At 52.2% G+C, this 16,929-nt stretch overlaps 2 protein-coding genes across 6 annotated transcripts in view; one reads left to right on the top strand and one right to left on the bottom strand.

Annotated features, from left to right (window-relative positions):
- Positions 1-1,475: 1,475 nt before the first annotated feature.
- On the top strand, positions 1,476-7,879 carry BPIFB2 (BPI fold containing family B member 2). Its single transcript, XM_068700940.1, is given in 15 exon segments — positions 1,476-1,506; positions 1,722-2,006; positions 2,223-2,313; positions 2,638-2,955; positions 3,500-3,545; positions 3,822-3,882; positions 4,237-4,328; positions 4,466-4,642; positions 5,005-5,046; positions 5,127-5,291; positions 5,492-5,559; positions 6,038-6,083; positions 6,418-6,481; positions 6,576-6,652; positions 6,925-7,879. Coding segments are annotated over 15 exon segments (1,632 nt in total). The 3' UTR covers positions 6,994-7,879.
- A 76-nt stretch (positions 7,880-7,955) lies between these two features.
- LOC137865703 (BPI fold-containing family B member 4-like) overlaps positions 7,956-16,929 on the bottom strand; it is a 33,581-nt gene continuing 24,607 nt past the window's right edge. For all 5 annotated transcript variants that reach the window (XM_068700999.1, XM_068701000.1, XM_068701002.1 and 2 more), the window contains 12 exons: positions 16,607-16,762; positions 15,253-15,316; positions 14,800-14,863; positions 14,217-14,308; positions 13,055-13,228; positions 12,494-12,547; positions 12,114-12,281; positions 11,966-12,033; positions 10,627-10,669; positions 9,956-10,019; positions 9,571-9,647; positions 7,956-8,991 (listed from right to left, as the gene is read on the bottom strand). In XM_068700999.1, the coding sequence (XP_068557100.1) occupies positions 8,968-8,991; positions 9,571-9,647; positions 9,956-10,019; positions 10,627-10,669; positions 11,966-12,033; positions 12,114-12,281; positions 12,494-12,547; positions 13,055-13,228; positions 14,217-14,308; positions 14,800-14,863; positions 15,253-15,316; positions 16,607-16,762 (1,048 nt within the window). In that variant the 3' untranslated portion in view covers positions 7,956-8,967. The remainder of the gene's footprint in view (positions 8,992-9,570; positions 9,648-9,955; positions 10,020-10,626; positions 10,670-11,965; positions 12,034-12,113; positions 12,282-12,493; positions 12,548-13,054; positions 13,229-14,216; positions 14,309-14,799; positions 14,864-15,252; positions 15,317-16,606; positions 16,763-16,929) is intronic.

Below are 16,929 nucleotides of genomic sequence, written 5' to 3'. Positions count from 1 at the left end.
CTCGTCTCCAAATGGATGCACCAATGTAAAAGTGTAAATTCTGCTCTCCCCTTTCAGACATACATCTTCATATTTTCTCTTTACGCTGCTATTTGGATGCCTTCAGTGGCAATACACGTGGCTGAAACTGCTCCTATTCCTGGCATTTCTCTGTCAGAGTGAGAAAGCAACAGAGTGCTGCTGAGAGCCAGAGACCTTTCCAGACATGTCGAGATGCACCTGGAACCAGCGCCCAATAACTCACACAGCCAGTGCACGGAGGACAATAGCTGCCTCCTAAGGCACAGGTGAATCAACAAGTGCTGACCAGCTAACCCTACTGCCAAAGGACCCGGACCAAACTGGGCAGCTCAACCCTCTCTGGAAGAGTGGTCATGCCTCAAAGTTTGGATCACAAATACGGAGGGGGACAAACACCCAGCAGGGAGGCGAGCTGCATGGGGTGCAGAGGATGTGCTGTCACTGGGCAAAGGGAACAGAAAAGCAGGATGGACCCAAAGCCCAGGAAGGAGGGGACCCTGAGTCCCCTCGTGAGGACCTTTGATGCCCATAGAGATGCCACTGAATGCATCACCCACCTTTTTTATTTATTTATTTATTTTTATATGCTGTTTGCAATAGTATTGCCAGTGGATTTTGATTGGGACTGAAGTGGAGAGGCAGCAGTTATTGTATGTTGGCCACTCTGCAGGTTAGAGATCATGCCTTCAAAAGTCTGCTCTTCTGCTTGGTCTAAAACTCACTGAACCCAGCAGAAACACTCCTGCTGCCTTCAGCAGACTTACCGCCGGCCTGAAGGAAAGCCCAAGGGGTTTGTCTGTCCTTCAGGAGCATCTTCACAGTGTTCACGAGGCCTCCTTCCACACAGCATCAGGTCTCATCCCTTTGGATCTGAGCAGCACCCACCACAGCAGCTTCCCCGTGGCGTGGAACCGATGCTCGCTGTCTAACAGCGTTTGATTTCTTGGCACCCTCCTTCCAGAGACTTTGTGCTCCTCAGTAACTTCACAATGCAGGCGAGCTGCCCTAGCACCTGCTGCTCAATATTTCACCCTGCTGGGTCGATGGCCAATGTAATCAGGTCTATGGGGAAACAATAAAAAATGGTATACAAAACAAAGCACCCCCTCCCAGCGCACCCTCCTGGTTTTCAGCCCTCTGCCAATTTTTGCCTCCGTCAGCCCTGGTTACACAGATATATAAAGCAAGAACACATCCTTGTGTGGCCACAGCCAGACACAGACAGAACTAGAAGAATGGGGAGACCGGGCAGAAAAGGTAAAGATGCATTCACAAAATGAACAGATGGATGCGGGCATTGCTTGTACTTTGGTGTGTCTCTGCGAGCATCAGTCCTGATCAGAAGTCCTCCCTCTGCAAGGACTGATATAGATGTGTATGTTGTTAAACTTGGGTTTAACAGGTTAAACTTAGCGAATAACTTGTTTTCTTAATGCTGTAAGAATATCACAAACATGATAAGCCATTCTAGAATGTTTTTCAGAGGTAGGTGACTCTATTACCTCTGTATCTGATTTTACCCTCCTGCATACCTTCAATTCATTCCTGAGCTAATTTTAACTCCTGATTATTTCATTTTGTATCGGTTGTAGGCCATTACAGGATATTTAACAGGCGTAATGGTGGTGCTGCAAGCACCACTCGAGCTTACACACTTGCAGGAGATTTTCAAGGCTGAGCCTTTTTTTCAGCACTATTAGATGCCCAGGTGCTCCACGAGAGCTACGCATCGTTATTTTACAAAAGCTGCAAAGCCCAGGAGCACAAACACAAAGCAGGAGCCAAAGCCACGGCTCCCGAGCACGGTCCCACACGTTGGCAGGGCCCCACTGTGCTGACCAGGTATTGTGGGTGCCCTCCTCCTGCAGGCAGTGCCGTGGCCCCGCTCTGCGCCCTGGGCACCCTCCTGAGCCTCCTGGTCCCTGCGCAGGCCACCAGGTCTCCTGACTGCGGGGGCATCCTCACCCCGTCAGGACTGAGCTACCGTAAGTACACAGCCCGTACCTCTCCGTCCAGGCAGAGGCATCCTCTTGTAAACTTACGCCGAGCATCAGCTCATTTTCATCATCCCCTTCCTACAGCTCATAACAGTGGGGTCTGGGAAGAGGTGGATGTGTGGCACCAGGACAGATTTCAGTCTGTCCGCCTCTGTGCGTGAGACCACAGGCTCAGGGGCCTCTAATAACTCTGCCCTATTTCAGTTGCTGAAGTTTCAAGACCATACGCAGAGGTGGTCCTCAGGCAGGACCTGATGGACCTGGACCTGACCCTTGGCTCCCCCAAAGCCAGCAGGTGAGTCCACGGCTCTGCCTCACCCGGGCTTTGCGACCACTCCTCTGGGTCCTGGTGGAGCTCCTGGAGCACCGTGAGCACCAACACAAAAAGCAAAAACCCTCCTGGGAATCGACCTGGATGTCTTAAATATCCATTTAGAAGCAAGCTCCCTGCTCCTCCTTTGGGGTCTGATGGCATCAGCCCCGGTGCCACCCTCGGGGCATGGATTTGTCTCTGCAGGGCGCAGACCCCACGGACACTCGGTGTTTCTTTGCAGGAGCAGCCAGGGCTCGCACCTCAGCCTGCGCTGGGCTCCTAACACCCACGTTTCCTCTCAAGCAGGGACCAAATCAGCTCTGTCCAAGTGGTCGACCTGTCACTGTCACTTGTCCCAGAGGCCGGGCTGCGGCTGGGCATCGAGGTGGACCTGGGCATCACCCCCCCGGAGTGAGTAGTGCCTGCCTGCGGGGCTGGGGCAACGGCACAGGGCAGTGACCCTCCAACCTGCGCCGTTCCCTCGTGCAGTGCAGCACCCAGGCTGGCGAGGCTGTCCATCCTGGCCGACCTCCACATAGACCTGAGCCCCGACGGCGACCTGCAGCTGATAACCTCCTACTGCAGACCCACTGTGGAGGTGCAGAGCGCCGAGGAGGTGGGAAGGTCAGCCCGTGGGTTTTTTTTTTTGGCACGGGATCTGGGTGAATGGGGGAACAAAACTGAGTGACAAGTACATAAAGGTGATAGGACCAAAATCTGATCACTGGCATAAAAGCTTACAAATGTCAGTGCAAATCCTTTCGCTTCATGACAGAAACTTTGTTCTGCTTACAGCCCCGTTTTTTTTTTTGTTTGTTTGTTTGTTTTGTTTTTTGTTTGTTTGGTTTGGTTTGGTTTTTTGTTTGTTTTTTGTTCGTTTGTTTGGTTTTTGTTTGGTTGTTTCTTTTTCTTTCCCCCCACAATGTTAAGAGTTTCTCCTCTCATAAAGGAGCAAATGTACCTAAAGAGTGTAGCAGGAAAGTTTTAATTCAAGTCCAGTGGCAGGTCTTCAGCATTTTAGGATTCTGAACTGCAGTCACAGCTTAATAGATGATGGAAAATGATGATAATGTCTCCGGATACTTTCTGGGTCAAATCAAAAGACACTAACATCCCCCTGGCTGAGCTGGTGCTGCCTAACTTCCTCTGCTCTGTTGTTTTCATCCAGCAAGTCCTCTAGTTCTGACCTGGACAAGGAGGTTAATGCCGATAAGGTAAGATAACGTCCGTACAGACGCAGGACAGCAGAAGACAAATTGCCATGGTTCTGTAAGAATTAGAGCACTCGGGTGAATCTGACACCTACAAAACCCACCTGGTTGTGCCGGGCATCCCCAATAGCCCTCCACATGGGATGAGGATTGCATCCTCTGTCTGTGATCCCCCATCTGCCAGCTCACAGCCAGCCGATGGGGACGTGCAGGCTGCAGCAGATGCCAGCAGCCCCCGCACTCATCTCCCTCCTCTCACGCTTTGCTCTTATCCCACAGATTTGCTTGGAAGTCTCCAAACTGCTCCTTTTGCCTAACGAGCAGCTGATGTCTCTGACAGGTGGGCAGCTCAGCTCTCAGGCTCGTTAGGGTTTAGGGGCTCCTGCTGGAGCAGCGGTGGCTGCTCTGTGGCTGTGGGTTTTGTCTGCTGGGAAATGAGCTCCCTGTGCCCCGCTGCGGGGAGCAGGCGATGGCAGCTGGATGGGGGCTGCTCCGTGGTGGGAGCTCCCCTCCTCTGTCAGGTGTGCCAGAAACCTTGGGGAGGGCAGGGCAATAAAACACGAGAAATTAATCCTTCTGCTCTTCCCCTCCTCACCTGTCTCCTGTTCCTGGGGGAAATCCAGCCTGCTCACAGGCACAATCTCCTGTCGCTGCTCCCCTCTGTTCTCTGAGTGCCCCTCTGCTCGCTTTGCAGCTCAGTTCCCCATCACCCCCCGTTGCCAGGTCCAGTACCTGCCGCTGGCTGCCCCCGTGATCTCCGAGGAGGGAATCACCATGTCCTTGCAAGTAAGCACCACATCCTACCCGTGCTGCCCAGCTCCTGCCCATGCACTCATCTGCTTGCCACTTCCCTGCCCTGGATGAGCAGCTGCAGGACGAGATGGACACCCCAAGCACCCTGACCCCTTTTCTGTCCCCTGCAGACAACGTTCCAGGTGGCAGGGATGGCAGTGCCCCTGCCAGTCAGCCCCACGCCGTTCAGCATGCCCGAGCTGGTGAGCTCCAGCCCTTCCCACCTCACCTTGGCTTTGTCTGAGCACTTCTACACCAGCCTCTTCTTCGCCCTGGAGAGGGCTGGAGCCTTCAACATGACCATCCTGGTGAGTAGTGCAAGCAAGCGAGGAGGGAATAATAAAATAGACAGTGATGGCTGTGCCCCTGCCCCATGAAGCCATAAGGGAGCTGTGCTCCCTGAAAGAAATGAGAGCATCTCTGAGAGCCCATGGAACCGCAGCCCCCCAGCCTCTTACCTTGACCTTGCAGGCAAAATTCTGCTGGTCAAATGGTGCATGGGGAATTTACCATCAGAACTAGCCAAAACACGGCTTCTGGCATGTGCTGGTGTGCAGGGAAGGCCGCCTGCATTTGGCAGCCGTGCAGCACTCAGCAGCGGCTGTGCCAGACCCCAGACTGCTGCTCCTGGGGCCGCCAGCCAGCTGATGCTCTGTGCTTTGTCCTCCAGAGCCCACTGACCACCGCCACCGTGGCACAGAAGATCACCCAGGTACGTGGCTGCTTCCAGCACCCGCTTGGCACAGCCCCTGCTGCGGGGGCTGCCGGGCTGCAAACGCCTGCCCTCAGCAGGTCGGCTCCCTGTACCCCGAGGACCTGCCCGTGATGCTGAGGGCCGAGCTCAGAAGCTCTCCTCGGGTGGAGCTGGAGGAAGGCCGAGCAGCCCTGAAGCTCTTCCTCACCATCCACGTTGGGGCAGGCTCGCCAGAATTCCAGAGCTTCCTGAGCGTGAGTGCGGTGAGTGAGCGCTGCAGGACGGGGCCACGGCCACTGCTCCCCTCAACTGCTGCTGCGGGCACAGGTCTCTGCCGCAGAGAGCAGGGTGCAAGGAGCATGTCGGGGAGCACTGCACAGATGGCTTCATCACCTCTCAATGCTCAGAGCTGAAATGGGACAGTTTGCTCGCTCTGATCCTGCCCTCCCTGTTCTCCTCGCAGGACATGACTGCAGGACTGCTCCTCAGCGTCACCGACACGCGGATGATGATCTCCGCAGCAGTGATCGAGTAACGAGTCCGGCTGTGCTCTGCAGCCTTGTGGGGGAAACCGTTCAGTCATTGCATGGGATGGGAGAGGCAAATAGCCTGGGGAATTTCTTACCTCTGACGGCTTGGTCGCTGTGGAGGTCGCTCTAGCCCAAGGGAAATGGCAAGGCTCCAGCAGCAGGACCAGAAAGAAAAATGCTGCCCATCTCCCTGAGCACCCTGTGTCCCTGCCTTCAGCGAGCCCTCACCACAGGTCCCAGGGCCAGGACACCCCCAGCTCCCTGCTGCTGTGCATGGGGGCAGAGACAGCGCCCACTGCCCCCTACTCCCTGCCATGCACCCGGCTTGGGGAGCTGCTGGAGCCCTGGGCACAGCCCTGGCCTTCAGAGCAACGTGCAAGCCCCTGCTTATCACCAAGCTTGGTCCCCAAGGAAAACCCTGCTCAGTGACCCAGCCAAAGGGCTGCTGAGCAAATCTCACGCTGCTCTTTGTTTTGCAGAGATGCTGAGCTCAGCCTGGCTGCCTCCGACGTGGGCCCGGTGCCGGTAGGTGCTCCCAGCACCCCAAAGTGATGGAGCACAGCTGGGCTCCTGCCTGCACCGTGCTGAGCACAGCAGCCCTTGCTTTTTGTCCCCTAAAGCCTGGCCATCCCCAGACAGCTTGCACCACCCCGAGCTCATGCCACAAAATCCACAGCCAGGCCATCAGCAGGGCAGCACACGCTCGTGGTGCTCATCACGCTCACGGTGCTCACTGCACCCCACAGGGGCTGGGAGAGGGGCAGCACGCCAGGACCCCACTGCTGCGGGTCCCGGCCTCTCTCCACCCCTTTAGAGCCAGGCCATAAAGAAGCCGACCCTGTGGCTTTCCCTTTTGCAGGCTGCGTTGCTGGAAGAGCTGTTCCTGGGCACTGTTCGCAAGGAGGTACCGGTCTGGATGAATGGTGAGAAGTGGGGACACCCCCCAGGCACCACCAGGCACGAAGTGTCTCAGCTGGGAACCTTCCCTCTTTCACCTTTCCCCGTTTCTCTTCCTAGCGGTGCTGAGTGAAGGCGTACACCTGCCACACATCTCCACCTTCACCTACACCGATGTCAGCGTCATGATTCACAAGGTAAGAAATCACGACATGCAAGTTTCTCCCCGAAACAAGACATTTAAGTTGCTCCCTGCTACATTTGATTTAAAGGGTACCTGGGAGTGACGCTTACCTCCTGGCACTAAAATAAATCTCAGCCTGCTTCTCCTGTCCTGCTAACCCACAGAACCGAGCTTCATTGCTTTACATAGGCAGCCCTCTCTAGCCATGCTAACATGAGCAAAAAATGCTCATTAGAAGGATCAGGGGCAGGCTGCAGTGCTCAGGCCTCCCCCACCTGTGTCTAGGATTACGTCTTGCTCCTGTGCAACCTCAAGCTGCAGGCGAGACACGGTGAGCAAGGGACCATGGCCTGAACCCGGTGTGCCGTTAGCTTCACCTGGAGGAAAACGGGGGCACAGCCACCCCACTGACTCTGAGAGGATGTGTCGTGTTTTCTCACTGCATGAAATGTTTAAAATCTTCTTTCTTTACTGAAACAACATTTTCTCAAGCGTAGGATAATAATGGCGTTTTGCTAGTGGCTTTCTCTTCCAGTCTATTTTTTTGTTGTACAAGGAGGATGGATTGTAACAATGTTCCATGCTTTAATTAAACATTTCTCTTTAATATTGCATTTTCCTGTATGACTATTGACTTTTTTTTCCCCTCAATGACTTGTACTGAAAGATAGATGAATTTCATCTTGCTGAGTACCAGTGCAGATGTCCAGACCTCACATTTAACTAAGGGAGCATCAAAATCTCACTAATTTATAAGGACGTGAGGCAGCCCCGAGCCTCTCAGCTGCAGAACACTATCGCCCCTACCCACAAGAGACATTTCATGGCTTTTCCTCCATTTCCAACGTTACTATGGGAACAAAACAGCTGGTGAGTTTTCACTCGGCCAGAAAGAAGGAAAAAAAAAATCACATCTGTACAAAGGTTTCTAATATTAGACTTGAAGCCAGTCACATTTTTGAAAACAGCAGTTGCATGTGGGGACCGAGCTCCTGCAGCAAGCCAAGAGTGGGCTGAGGGTCCCCTGCAGGCACCACAGGCAGTTTCCTGGCTTCTGCTGCTGCTCTTGCAGCACGCTCGGAGGGCGATGCTGCACTTAACACCCAGCCCGTGAAGCTGTATTAATTACACATGCATCTGCTTTCATATGCAACTACCGTCCCCATCATTTCTAGCCTTTGGAGCTGCTGAAAAGCACTTGAAAACCTCATATTTCAGAGAGTTAGAAATAGGAAAGGAAACAAAACAAGCCAGGCTGATTTATTGAAGGGAGTAAAAAAAAAAAAAAAAAAAAAAAAAGAAAACTGAAGGTTTATACGCCCGTCCTGGGGACCTGACTAATGATTTTAACGCCCGAAGTTGGCAATAGCAGGAACAGTTCCTAATAAAAGTTTGCTGGTAGAGCTGCAACCATTAGTCTTTGACTAATATATCTTAACCCAGTTTCCCAAGAGGAATATGCTACAGCAGTAAAAGAATTTATTTGTTTGGCAGCAGAGGTTCTGGCCGGGGGATTTACTGCACTGCTCTGCTCTGGCCGTGGTGGCTGGGGCAGGGGTGCTGCAGCCCCACTCCCAGCCACGCACGTCCCACCTGCAGCAGCAGGCTCAGCCCCAGACCTGGGTCATGCTGGGGACCAGGAGGAGCATCTGATCAATAGGTAACCCAGCCAGGAGTAGCCACTGAAAATCCAAGAGTGTTTTTCCCAGGGATTTGGGGAAAAATTGGGAAATTTTCAAGCCAAAACCTGAAATACCATCAGAGAGGAGCTCAGTCCCCCAGCAGGAGGCAGGAGAGGTGCTCTCCCCGAGAAGCAGCAGAAACAAGAACCGCCTTCCAAGCACTAGAAGTCAGAATGTTTATTACTAAAAGAATCAGTGACAAATGTATCCTGAGCTCCTGCTCAGCACTTCATCCGCTTCTGCACATGGCTGGTGACTTTTAAGTAGAGAGCCACATGCAACAAGTTCACTTTTCCATTACACTGAGAACAACTTTCCCACAGAACAAATTTTCAAGGAATTTAACAATTCAACTGCAGCTTCACATGCAATTGGTATAACTGCGACCTCTAAGTCACGTTAATTTCTCTAAATAAATATTTTTACACAGAGCTGCCTATCTGGTTTTGGCTTATGCAAGTATCTTAATACTCACATGAGCCAGTTAAACATAAAGTGCCTTAAATGTTACCAAGAATCTCGAAGCACATTTAGAAAAGGAAAGAAGATAATGCCAGTCTCGAAGCTTCATCCTCGCTGGTCCTTCTCTCTCTTTCTGCCCAAGGCTACGATCAGAAGGAGCTCTTCACGCCCTCTCCTCCCCAGCTCACACAAGGATCACCAGCAGGCCCTGGAGAAGTGCAAGAAGCGACACGTTTACATTATTCCCTGACCTCGAGGGATGCTGGCTCACAGCAGCCTCTCAGCAGCACAGCGAATTGAAAACCCTCCTGCAAAACTCCTCGAGTTACACTTGTAGCAGGGAGTACTCAACATCGTTTGGAAAATGCCAGAGAACACCTGAGTTGCTCTGGGACGTCACCAGGATGCACCAAGCTGGAATTTGGTGCAACCCAAGGCACTTTGAGTGGCGCTGCTCCAAAGGGGTTGCCAGACCCAGTGCCCCACATCAGAGCTGCTCACACAGAGCTCTCCAGAAGGGACAGACAGCCCAGACGGGGGAACCAGGATCTACCCAGAGAGGCTGGACACAGCTCATGTTGTTCCCAGCTTGGTAGCACCCCTGGGCACGAAGCACTCAGCAGCATTTTCTGTCCTGAAGGAGGTCAGACCAAGCAAACCTTTCTGCCCCCACAGTGTGCTTTTGCACACTGCTGGCAGGTTCCCATTGCAGGAGCCACATGCCAGGAACAACCCCAGTGACCTGCACCAGTGCCCACCAGAGGAAAGAGCCATTGCAGGCACTCACCACCAGTATCTGAATATCCACTTTTACCAGCGGAATGCCCAGCACGTTCGGCAGAGGGATCCCGACGCCCAGACAGCCTGCGGAGACAGACAGAGCCTTACCAGGCGCCTGGCCAGGGGCACAGCACTGCTCTGGGCAGGACTGGGCAATGTTTTGCTGCTGACCTCCACCAGCAACGTTTGTCGGGGCCCCTTAGGACCAGAGCAGGGCTGGGTGCAGGTAGAAGCAGGCTGAGAGGTTTAACCACAGCCCCAGCCTGGGGACTGCAGACCTGCAGCCACGCCAGCTCTGCCCTGCAGCTTTCCCACATGGACACCACCCCTCTCCCCATCCCCAGAACTTAGCCAAAGCACTCCCGGATTTACAGCTGGCCCATTTCCCTTACCATTGATAAGAGGCAGCAACATTTCCGCCAGCAGCTGACTGCAGTGGGGCTTCAGGCTCGAGATCTGAAGCAGAGAGGGGCAGCACCATGAGCAGCGCACGCAGCAGCAGCACACACAGCTCAGCTCACGAAGGCAGCCAGGCCTCAGGATGGGAAATCACTTCCCACTAACACAGCAAGAGAACGTACAGGCCCTCTTTTCATTAAAACACTTTTCTTCCTCAATTTTTAGTTGGTGCCTCACTTAGGAAACCTTCTACAGGTAAAACTCCTGCTGGAGCTCAGTGTAAGCTTTGCCCAGGCAGAGGTAAATAAATGGAGATTTCAGACTACATTTGGCTTAGTAGAAGAGACAGAAGACAATAAAATAAAATAAAATAAAATAAAATAAAATAAAATAAAATAAAATAAAATAAAATAAAATAAAATAAAATAAAATAAAATAAAATAAAATAAAATAAAATAAAATAAAATAAAATAAAATAAAATAAAAAAATGAAAATAAAATAAAAATAAAATAATAAAATGAGAGAAGACTTGCTACAACCTCCAGAACTACAGCTAACAGCTCAGGCCCATGGCAGCTGGGACACGGCGGCATCGCACCTCCCTCCCTCCCTCCCCAGTGCTGCATCCACGTGGGAAGCAGCAGGCTGGTAGGAGAGACTTACGTCACTGATGCCAACGTCAGAGGACTCCAAGGAGAGGGAAGTGCTGTGGAAGCAGAAAGCAAACAGCACATCAGACAGCAGGTCACCGGCCAGAGCTCGCAGACCCCAGACCCCTGCCCAGACCCCCGCAATCTCTGGTGCAGCATTACCCTGCCCATGGGCAAGTGACCAAAAAACAAAACAAAACAAAACAAAACAAAACAAAAAAAACAGGCACTGACACACTTGTAAGAGAGCAAAAGAAAATAACAAAATAAAAGCAGTAAATCAACATTAAAATCTTAACCTAATTTTCTTTTCCCTGAATGAAGCAGCACTGCAAGGGGGCACCCACTAGCTCCTGGCTTCCCCTTCTCTCTCCTGTGCTCAGGCAGTTATTCACCTTAGAGGAGGAGCCAGCTCCTGTTTAGCTGAGAGCAGGGCTTCTAGAAAAAGCATCCAGTCCAAATTTAAAGATCATGAGCTCTGGAGAATTTGCTGGAGTTCCTAATCTATCATTTCGATCACAAAGCTATCTCCATAGCTAAAACCTGTGCTTTATTTCCACTTTGAATTTCTCTATTCTGCTTCCATTGAATCTTGTTATATCTTTGTCTATTGAATTAAAAGCCTGTGATGCATTTCCATTCTCTGTATCGCTGCATACAAGCTATGCCAATGTTGCTTCTAAATCTAACTCTTTGACAAGGTAAATGGCTTGAATTCTTCAAACCTCTTGCTATAAGAAATGCTTTCCAGTCTTTAATCATACCTTGACTGGCATTAATGATAGCACTTTCCTTCACTCCTTTATCACTCATGTCCAACATCAGGCACTTGGAAGTGCTGCCCAGGACCAAAGTCAAACTGACAGTCTCACGGTTTTTCAGGCTACCTCACTTCTCCTTGTGATAAAAAGGTCACAGACTTCTCCTCCAGTCTCCTCAAACTCTCCCACTGCTGCAAAGTTTCCTGAGAGCCAGCACTGCGCATCTCTTGCCATCAGCCAGGCATCAAATTCTCAGATTTGGGAAATCCAGGGCCCACAGACACTGGAAAACTCCTCGAGTCAGCGGCTCCTGAGCTAACTTGGCCATGGAGAGACTTTCACAGGGCTGCTCTGCCTGCCTTTATCAGACGTGGTTGTGCCACACTCCCATCACATCTGCCTCCGTTCGGTGTGCCCCAGCAGGACACACTGGTACATCCCCAGGACCCAAAACCCTTCCACCATCTGGCACCCTCCTTCCCACCCCCAAGGACAGCCGGAGCTTGGTAGCAGGGCCGAAAGCCCCAGGCTGGGTGCCCACAGCCAGCATTGCCCCCAGCTTCCTGCACGGCCACCGTGGGGACAGGCTACCTGCCCAGGGACAAGGCCAGCACCAGGCTGCTCCCAGAGATCGACACGTGGACGTTCAGGCCGAGGTCCTGCAAGCAGACAGCGAGAGGGTCAGCCCATGGACACGGCTGTGCATCTCAGCAGCCCCAGAACTTCACACGCCACTTACAGCCTTCAGGAGCAGTAGGTTGAGGATGGATCCATCCAGGCGCTTAATGAACACCTGGATCATCACCGAGAGCTCGACAGTGGCTTTGTTGTTCTCCAAGAGGATGAGTGGCTTCCCAAACAACTCTATCCTGATGCTCAGAGGAGAGTTCATGGAGCAGCTGGAGCACTGTGGGGAGGGGGCACATGGAGGTGGCTGCCCAGCACCAAGCTGGGCTGCAGAGCACCAGCTCCTTCCCCCAGCTCCATGCATGCTCTGTGCCACCAGGATGAGAAGCAAAGGACCTGAGGCAGCACCCTGGCACACCCAGGTGCATCGTGTAGGTGGCCTGAGACCCAGCAAGGCTTACACAAGCACTCACACCAACCAAAGTCACTCACCCCAGAGGGAAAGAGGGTCAGGACGGCATCTTGCAGCTGCTTGGCACCTGAGAACTGTGGGAAGAGAAGCACACACAGCCCAGGTGGGTGCCAGTGGGTTCCAGCACTGCCCATCCCTCTGCCCTGTGCCCCTGATCCCACATGGTTTGTTCATGTTCCTGGGGACAGTCCTGAGCCCCCAGCCCCACACTGGCCCCCAGTTGCACACACACTTACGCTACAGCAACGCCACCACCCTCAGCCCCCTCCAGCCCTCCCCAGCTCCCAGGCACTGCCAGTCCCTCGTGCAGGTGGCACCACCAGCAGCAGGAGGAGATGTAGCCTGGAGGCTTTTAGCATCTCTCCACATGCAGACCCCTAACATTTTCCCATGGAAGCACAGCTGGGAGGTACATAAAATATGTGCACCCAGAGAATTGCATTGCCTTTATGAAGCCCAGTGCCAGCAGAGCCTCACACCCTGCTCGGCACACACAGCTTCTCCCTCAGCAGAACCAAGGGCGGGTGGGCACACATTGCCAGCCCCTTCCCCTGGTGTGAACATGGCACTGCTGCACTCACGGCTTCTGGCGTGCAGGTGAACGTCTGCGGCTGGACCTGGATCAGGAGGGACAGGATGGCGTTGAGAAAGCTCTGGCGCAGCCCCAGGACCAGCAGCCTGTCCAGCAGCGGGGGCAAGGCGGAGGCGGACGAGTCGTGGGGGATGATGCTGCCTCCCACCTGCTGCACTGCACCCTGCGGAGGTGGCACCAATGTTAAACGCTGACCTGGTCCTCCAGAGCCCTGCAGCCTGCCCAGACCCTCAGGAAGGAGGCTGCAGCTTTGGGCAGGCTGAAACAGACACCCCCCATCAGCAGCTGCAGGAGGGCATTGCGCACAGAGCCATTCTCTCAATGTTTAATACATGAAAGGAGCTGATGAAGCCCAGAGTGCATAACTGAGGCCCCTGCTAATGAGCACAAAGTGTCCATGTTGCAGCTCGCTGCTCCATTTCATCCTTCCGATCTCCAACCACGAGCCGTGCAGCACAGGCACTGCCAGCAGTACGGTCACAGCACTGCGTTCCCCCAGCGCTCAGCCAAGAGAGAGCCATCGCTCCAACTGGAAGAAGCTCGCACCAGCACCACTGTTTGCTGAGGAGACCAACTCTGACCATCCCTGTGGGATAAAGACTAACCCCAGTGTTGTGTCTGCACTAAAGCAGTAAAGGAGCACTGCTGTCATACCACCTGGAGAGTTTGTTATTCAGCCCTTGCTGTTCCTTACCGCGTATGTGCCAGGTGTTCCTCACTAGCATTTATTTAAGCTCTCCTGTTTGAAAGCACTCTTTGGTTTGGTGTTTTTCCAGTGAGACAGCAGTAAAAACTACATCCATTAGCCTGGCTTAGCATTCATCCACCATAACGACTACACAGCAAAGGCAAAAAGCAGAAGCACCCAGTCTGCAAATGGCTGCAAACCACAGACACACGGGCAGAACCGGGGAGGTTTGCCAAGAGAGCAAAAGAGGGCTCCAAGAGAAGCACACAGTCACTTAGTGATGGGTTTGCCTATCATTGGCCTAACATTTAGCCAGCACTCCCAGAACAAGTCAGTAGCCCAGCTCTTCCATCTGGCTGTGCAGAAGGATGACAGCAGCTCCCACAGGCTCTGGGCGTGCGGTGCTGGAAGACCCCGTGCTGCAACCACGCCTGCAGGGTCTCGTTACCGAGCATCAACTTACATCTAAATCCATCCCGAGGTACAAGCCAGATGTAAATGGGAGGCTGGCCAACTGGTAGTGAATCGTTCCCACCGTGCCGACCGGGATCACCGCTTCAAGGAGAAAAGAATCATTAAACACCAGGAGAGAAGCAGCACCACAAACCCCTCCCGACCCCCAGGTCCCAAGCAGACCTTAACCCCACAAGCAGTAAAAACGCTGCTACTACAATGGGAAAAACATCCCCAGATTCAGCTTTGTGGGGCCTGAGTTCAGAAAACAGACAAAAAAGAGCACCAAGGATAGTAAGGTAAATCCATGGGTGACCTTTAGAAGTAGTGTAAGGAGGGCTAAGGCGTGAAGTATTCACTCCAGCTGTTGACTTGTGAATTCAACATTCAACAGCAGTCCCAGACACTTGGAGGACAGAGATTTACTCTGAACAGTGAGCACCTTGGACCCTCAGCTTGGTCTGTATGGATCCAAACGCCCTCAGTGGGCAGCGCTGACCTTCCCCAGTGCATCAGGGACAGCAGAGGAACACACGTGTCCCCGGTCATAGCACACAGGACACAAGGAAGCCACAGCTCCACAGGGAACATACCGTTGAGCGTGCCCAAGAACTGGATGTTCACCAGGTTGACGATAATATCGATTACCGGACACAGCTGCAACAGAAAGCAGGAATGGGACAGCTCAGGGCTCAGCCAGCCGCCTGCAGGCAGCCCTCCTGCATGGACCCCCGGGCTTTAAGCTGCACCCCAGGGAAGCCGTGCTGTGTGGCCATGAGGTGGCAGCTGGGACATCGAGAAGGACTCAGGGGATGGAGAAGCCCTGGAGCTGCGTTGCCCCACCAAGCAGATTGCTTCGACCTGGGGAACGTGGCAGGCATCGTGCTGCGGGCAGAAGCACGCCAGCAGCAGCAGGCTGCCTGCAGCACACGGCGGTGATGTGGGAATGCAGCGCAGAGATGCTGCAGCTCACTATGGCTTTTTAACGTGTTGTTCTTGATATTTCTGCATTTCAGCTGTGAAAGGATGGCAGTCTTCAGGCTTACCAAACCGGGCAGGGTTGCTGTCAGCTGGTTCAGCACTATGTCGTTTACTGATAGGGACAGTAATCTGGAAAGGGGAAAAAAAAAAAAAAAGAGAGAGAGAGAATGAATGAGAGGGGAGAATTGAGCTAACTTGTGAGAAGAGAAGGCTTCAGCACTTGGGGTGTGCAGAAAATATTGTATGAAAGTGAGTTTCTCACAATGTATCCTGAGCTCGGTTGTCTCCCTCTGGCATTTAAATCAGTGTTGCAGTTAAGGGAAGGTGGAGTTACTGTGAAATATTTCTGTGTTGGTTATGGGAAACAAACAATTTACATGTGGAATAACAAGAGGAGAAAACTGCTGTGAAACATTTCAACACTGCTGCTAAATAGAACACTCTGGGTTACATGCTGCCTGCAGGCAGTGCAGACATTTAGCGTGATAATCAATATATTTCTGGACTACTGAGTTAGAACACGCAGCCACACACTCTGCAAGCTGCAGACAGCAGGATTCATAATGCATCACACTGCTATGCCTGAGTTCTGCCCACAGACACACCTGACGAACTGCCATGAAGTCAACTGCACGTGTACATGCTCACCCTTGCTCCACAGGAGCTCACTTCCAGTACACCATCACTTAAATCCTGCTAAAACCTAAAAAACAAACCCCGGAGCGGGTGGTTTGTGCTCCCCTTACACAACTGCTGCACTGATTGAAATGTAATGCATAATGCAAAAAAATAATGATGCAAAAATTAATTAGGAGAAATTCACTGAACCTCAAAAGTGAGTAATCCAAAACCAACTAAAGAAAATGTTTTCCAACGACCAATTTAAATGGTGCATTCATCAGTACAGGAAGTAAGCAAATTCCTTCTGCCAAGAATTTAATGAGACTGAGCAGGAGATGGGGCATTTGCCTGCACTTACACATACCCGCAGAGGTCAGCCCAAAGGCCCACATGGCCAACATCTTTCTGTGATGGCAGCCAAAGGCAGAGTATAAAAGCAGGACAAGCAAATGGTGCTGCTCTCCTGGAACACTCTCCCTGCCCGGTTTTTCCTCTCTCTTCAATGTCAGTTCACTAGTTAGATCTAAAGAAAGTGCATTGGAAGAGATTCTACGCCTCATACTTCAGATCTTAACATTTCCAGGGGCAAACAGGGCATATCAACCCTCATTTTCCAACAACCGATTTTCTTTGTAGGTTCCATTGAAGCGACTGGCTTTGGCAATGGGAAAGAAATTCCTTCCCTGAGGACTGGCTCTGTCAGCTCAGCGCTGGCTGTGTCCTGGCAGACTGTCCAGATCACTGGATAAAGAGCAGGGCTGTACAGGCAGTGGAAAACATAAATCCACAGGCACTTACCCAGAAAGGAGCTTGATCTTTACAGCACCAAGAATGCAGAAGCAGTCATCAATGACGACCTGGACTGCGCCCAATTCGAAATTTGTGCATTTAATGTTTGCAGTAATGGTCACATCCACTGAGATATCAATTAGTTCTGAGAGAAGGCCAACCAAGCTGAAAAAAGCAGATGAGAGGCTGAGAGATGAAATCTGTTCAGCTAACAAGAGAAACTCAGCAAAGCCAGCAGCAACAAGCTGCACCTCCATCTCCTGCCATTCATTACAAAGGCCACAAGCCATCCCTTGGTGCCTGTTCCACTCTGTGCCTTTATTATAGGCAAG

This window comes from Anas acuta, chromosome 16 (assembly GCF_963932015.1).
Source record: "Anas acuta chromosome 16, bAnaAcu1.1, whole genome shotgun sequence".
NCBI lineage: Eukaryota > Metazoa > Chordata > Aves > Anseriformes > Anatidae > Anas > Anas acuta.
This window is presented reverse-complemented; position numbering and strand designations above follow the sequence as displayed.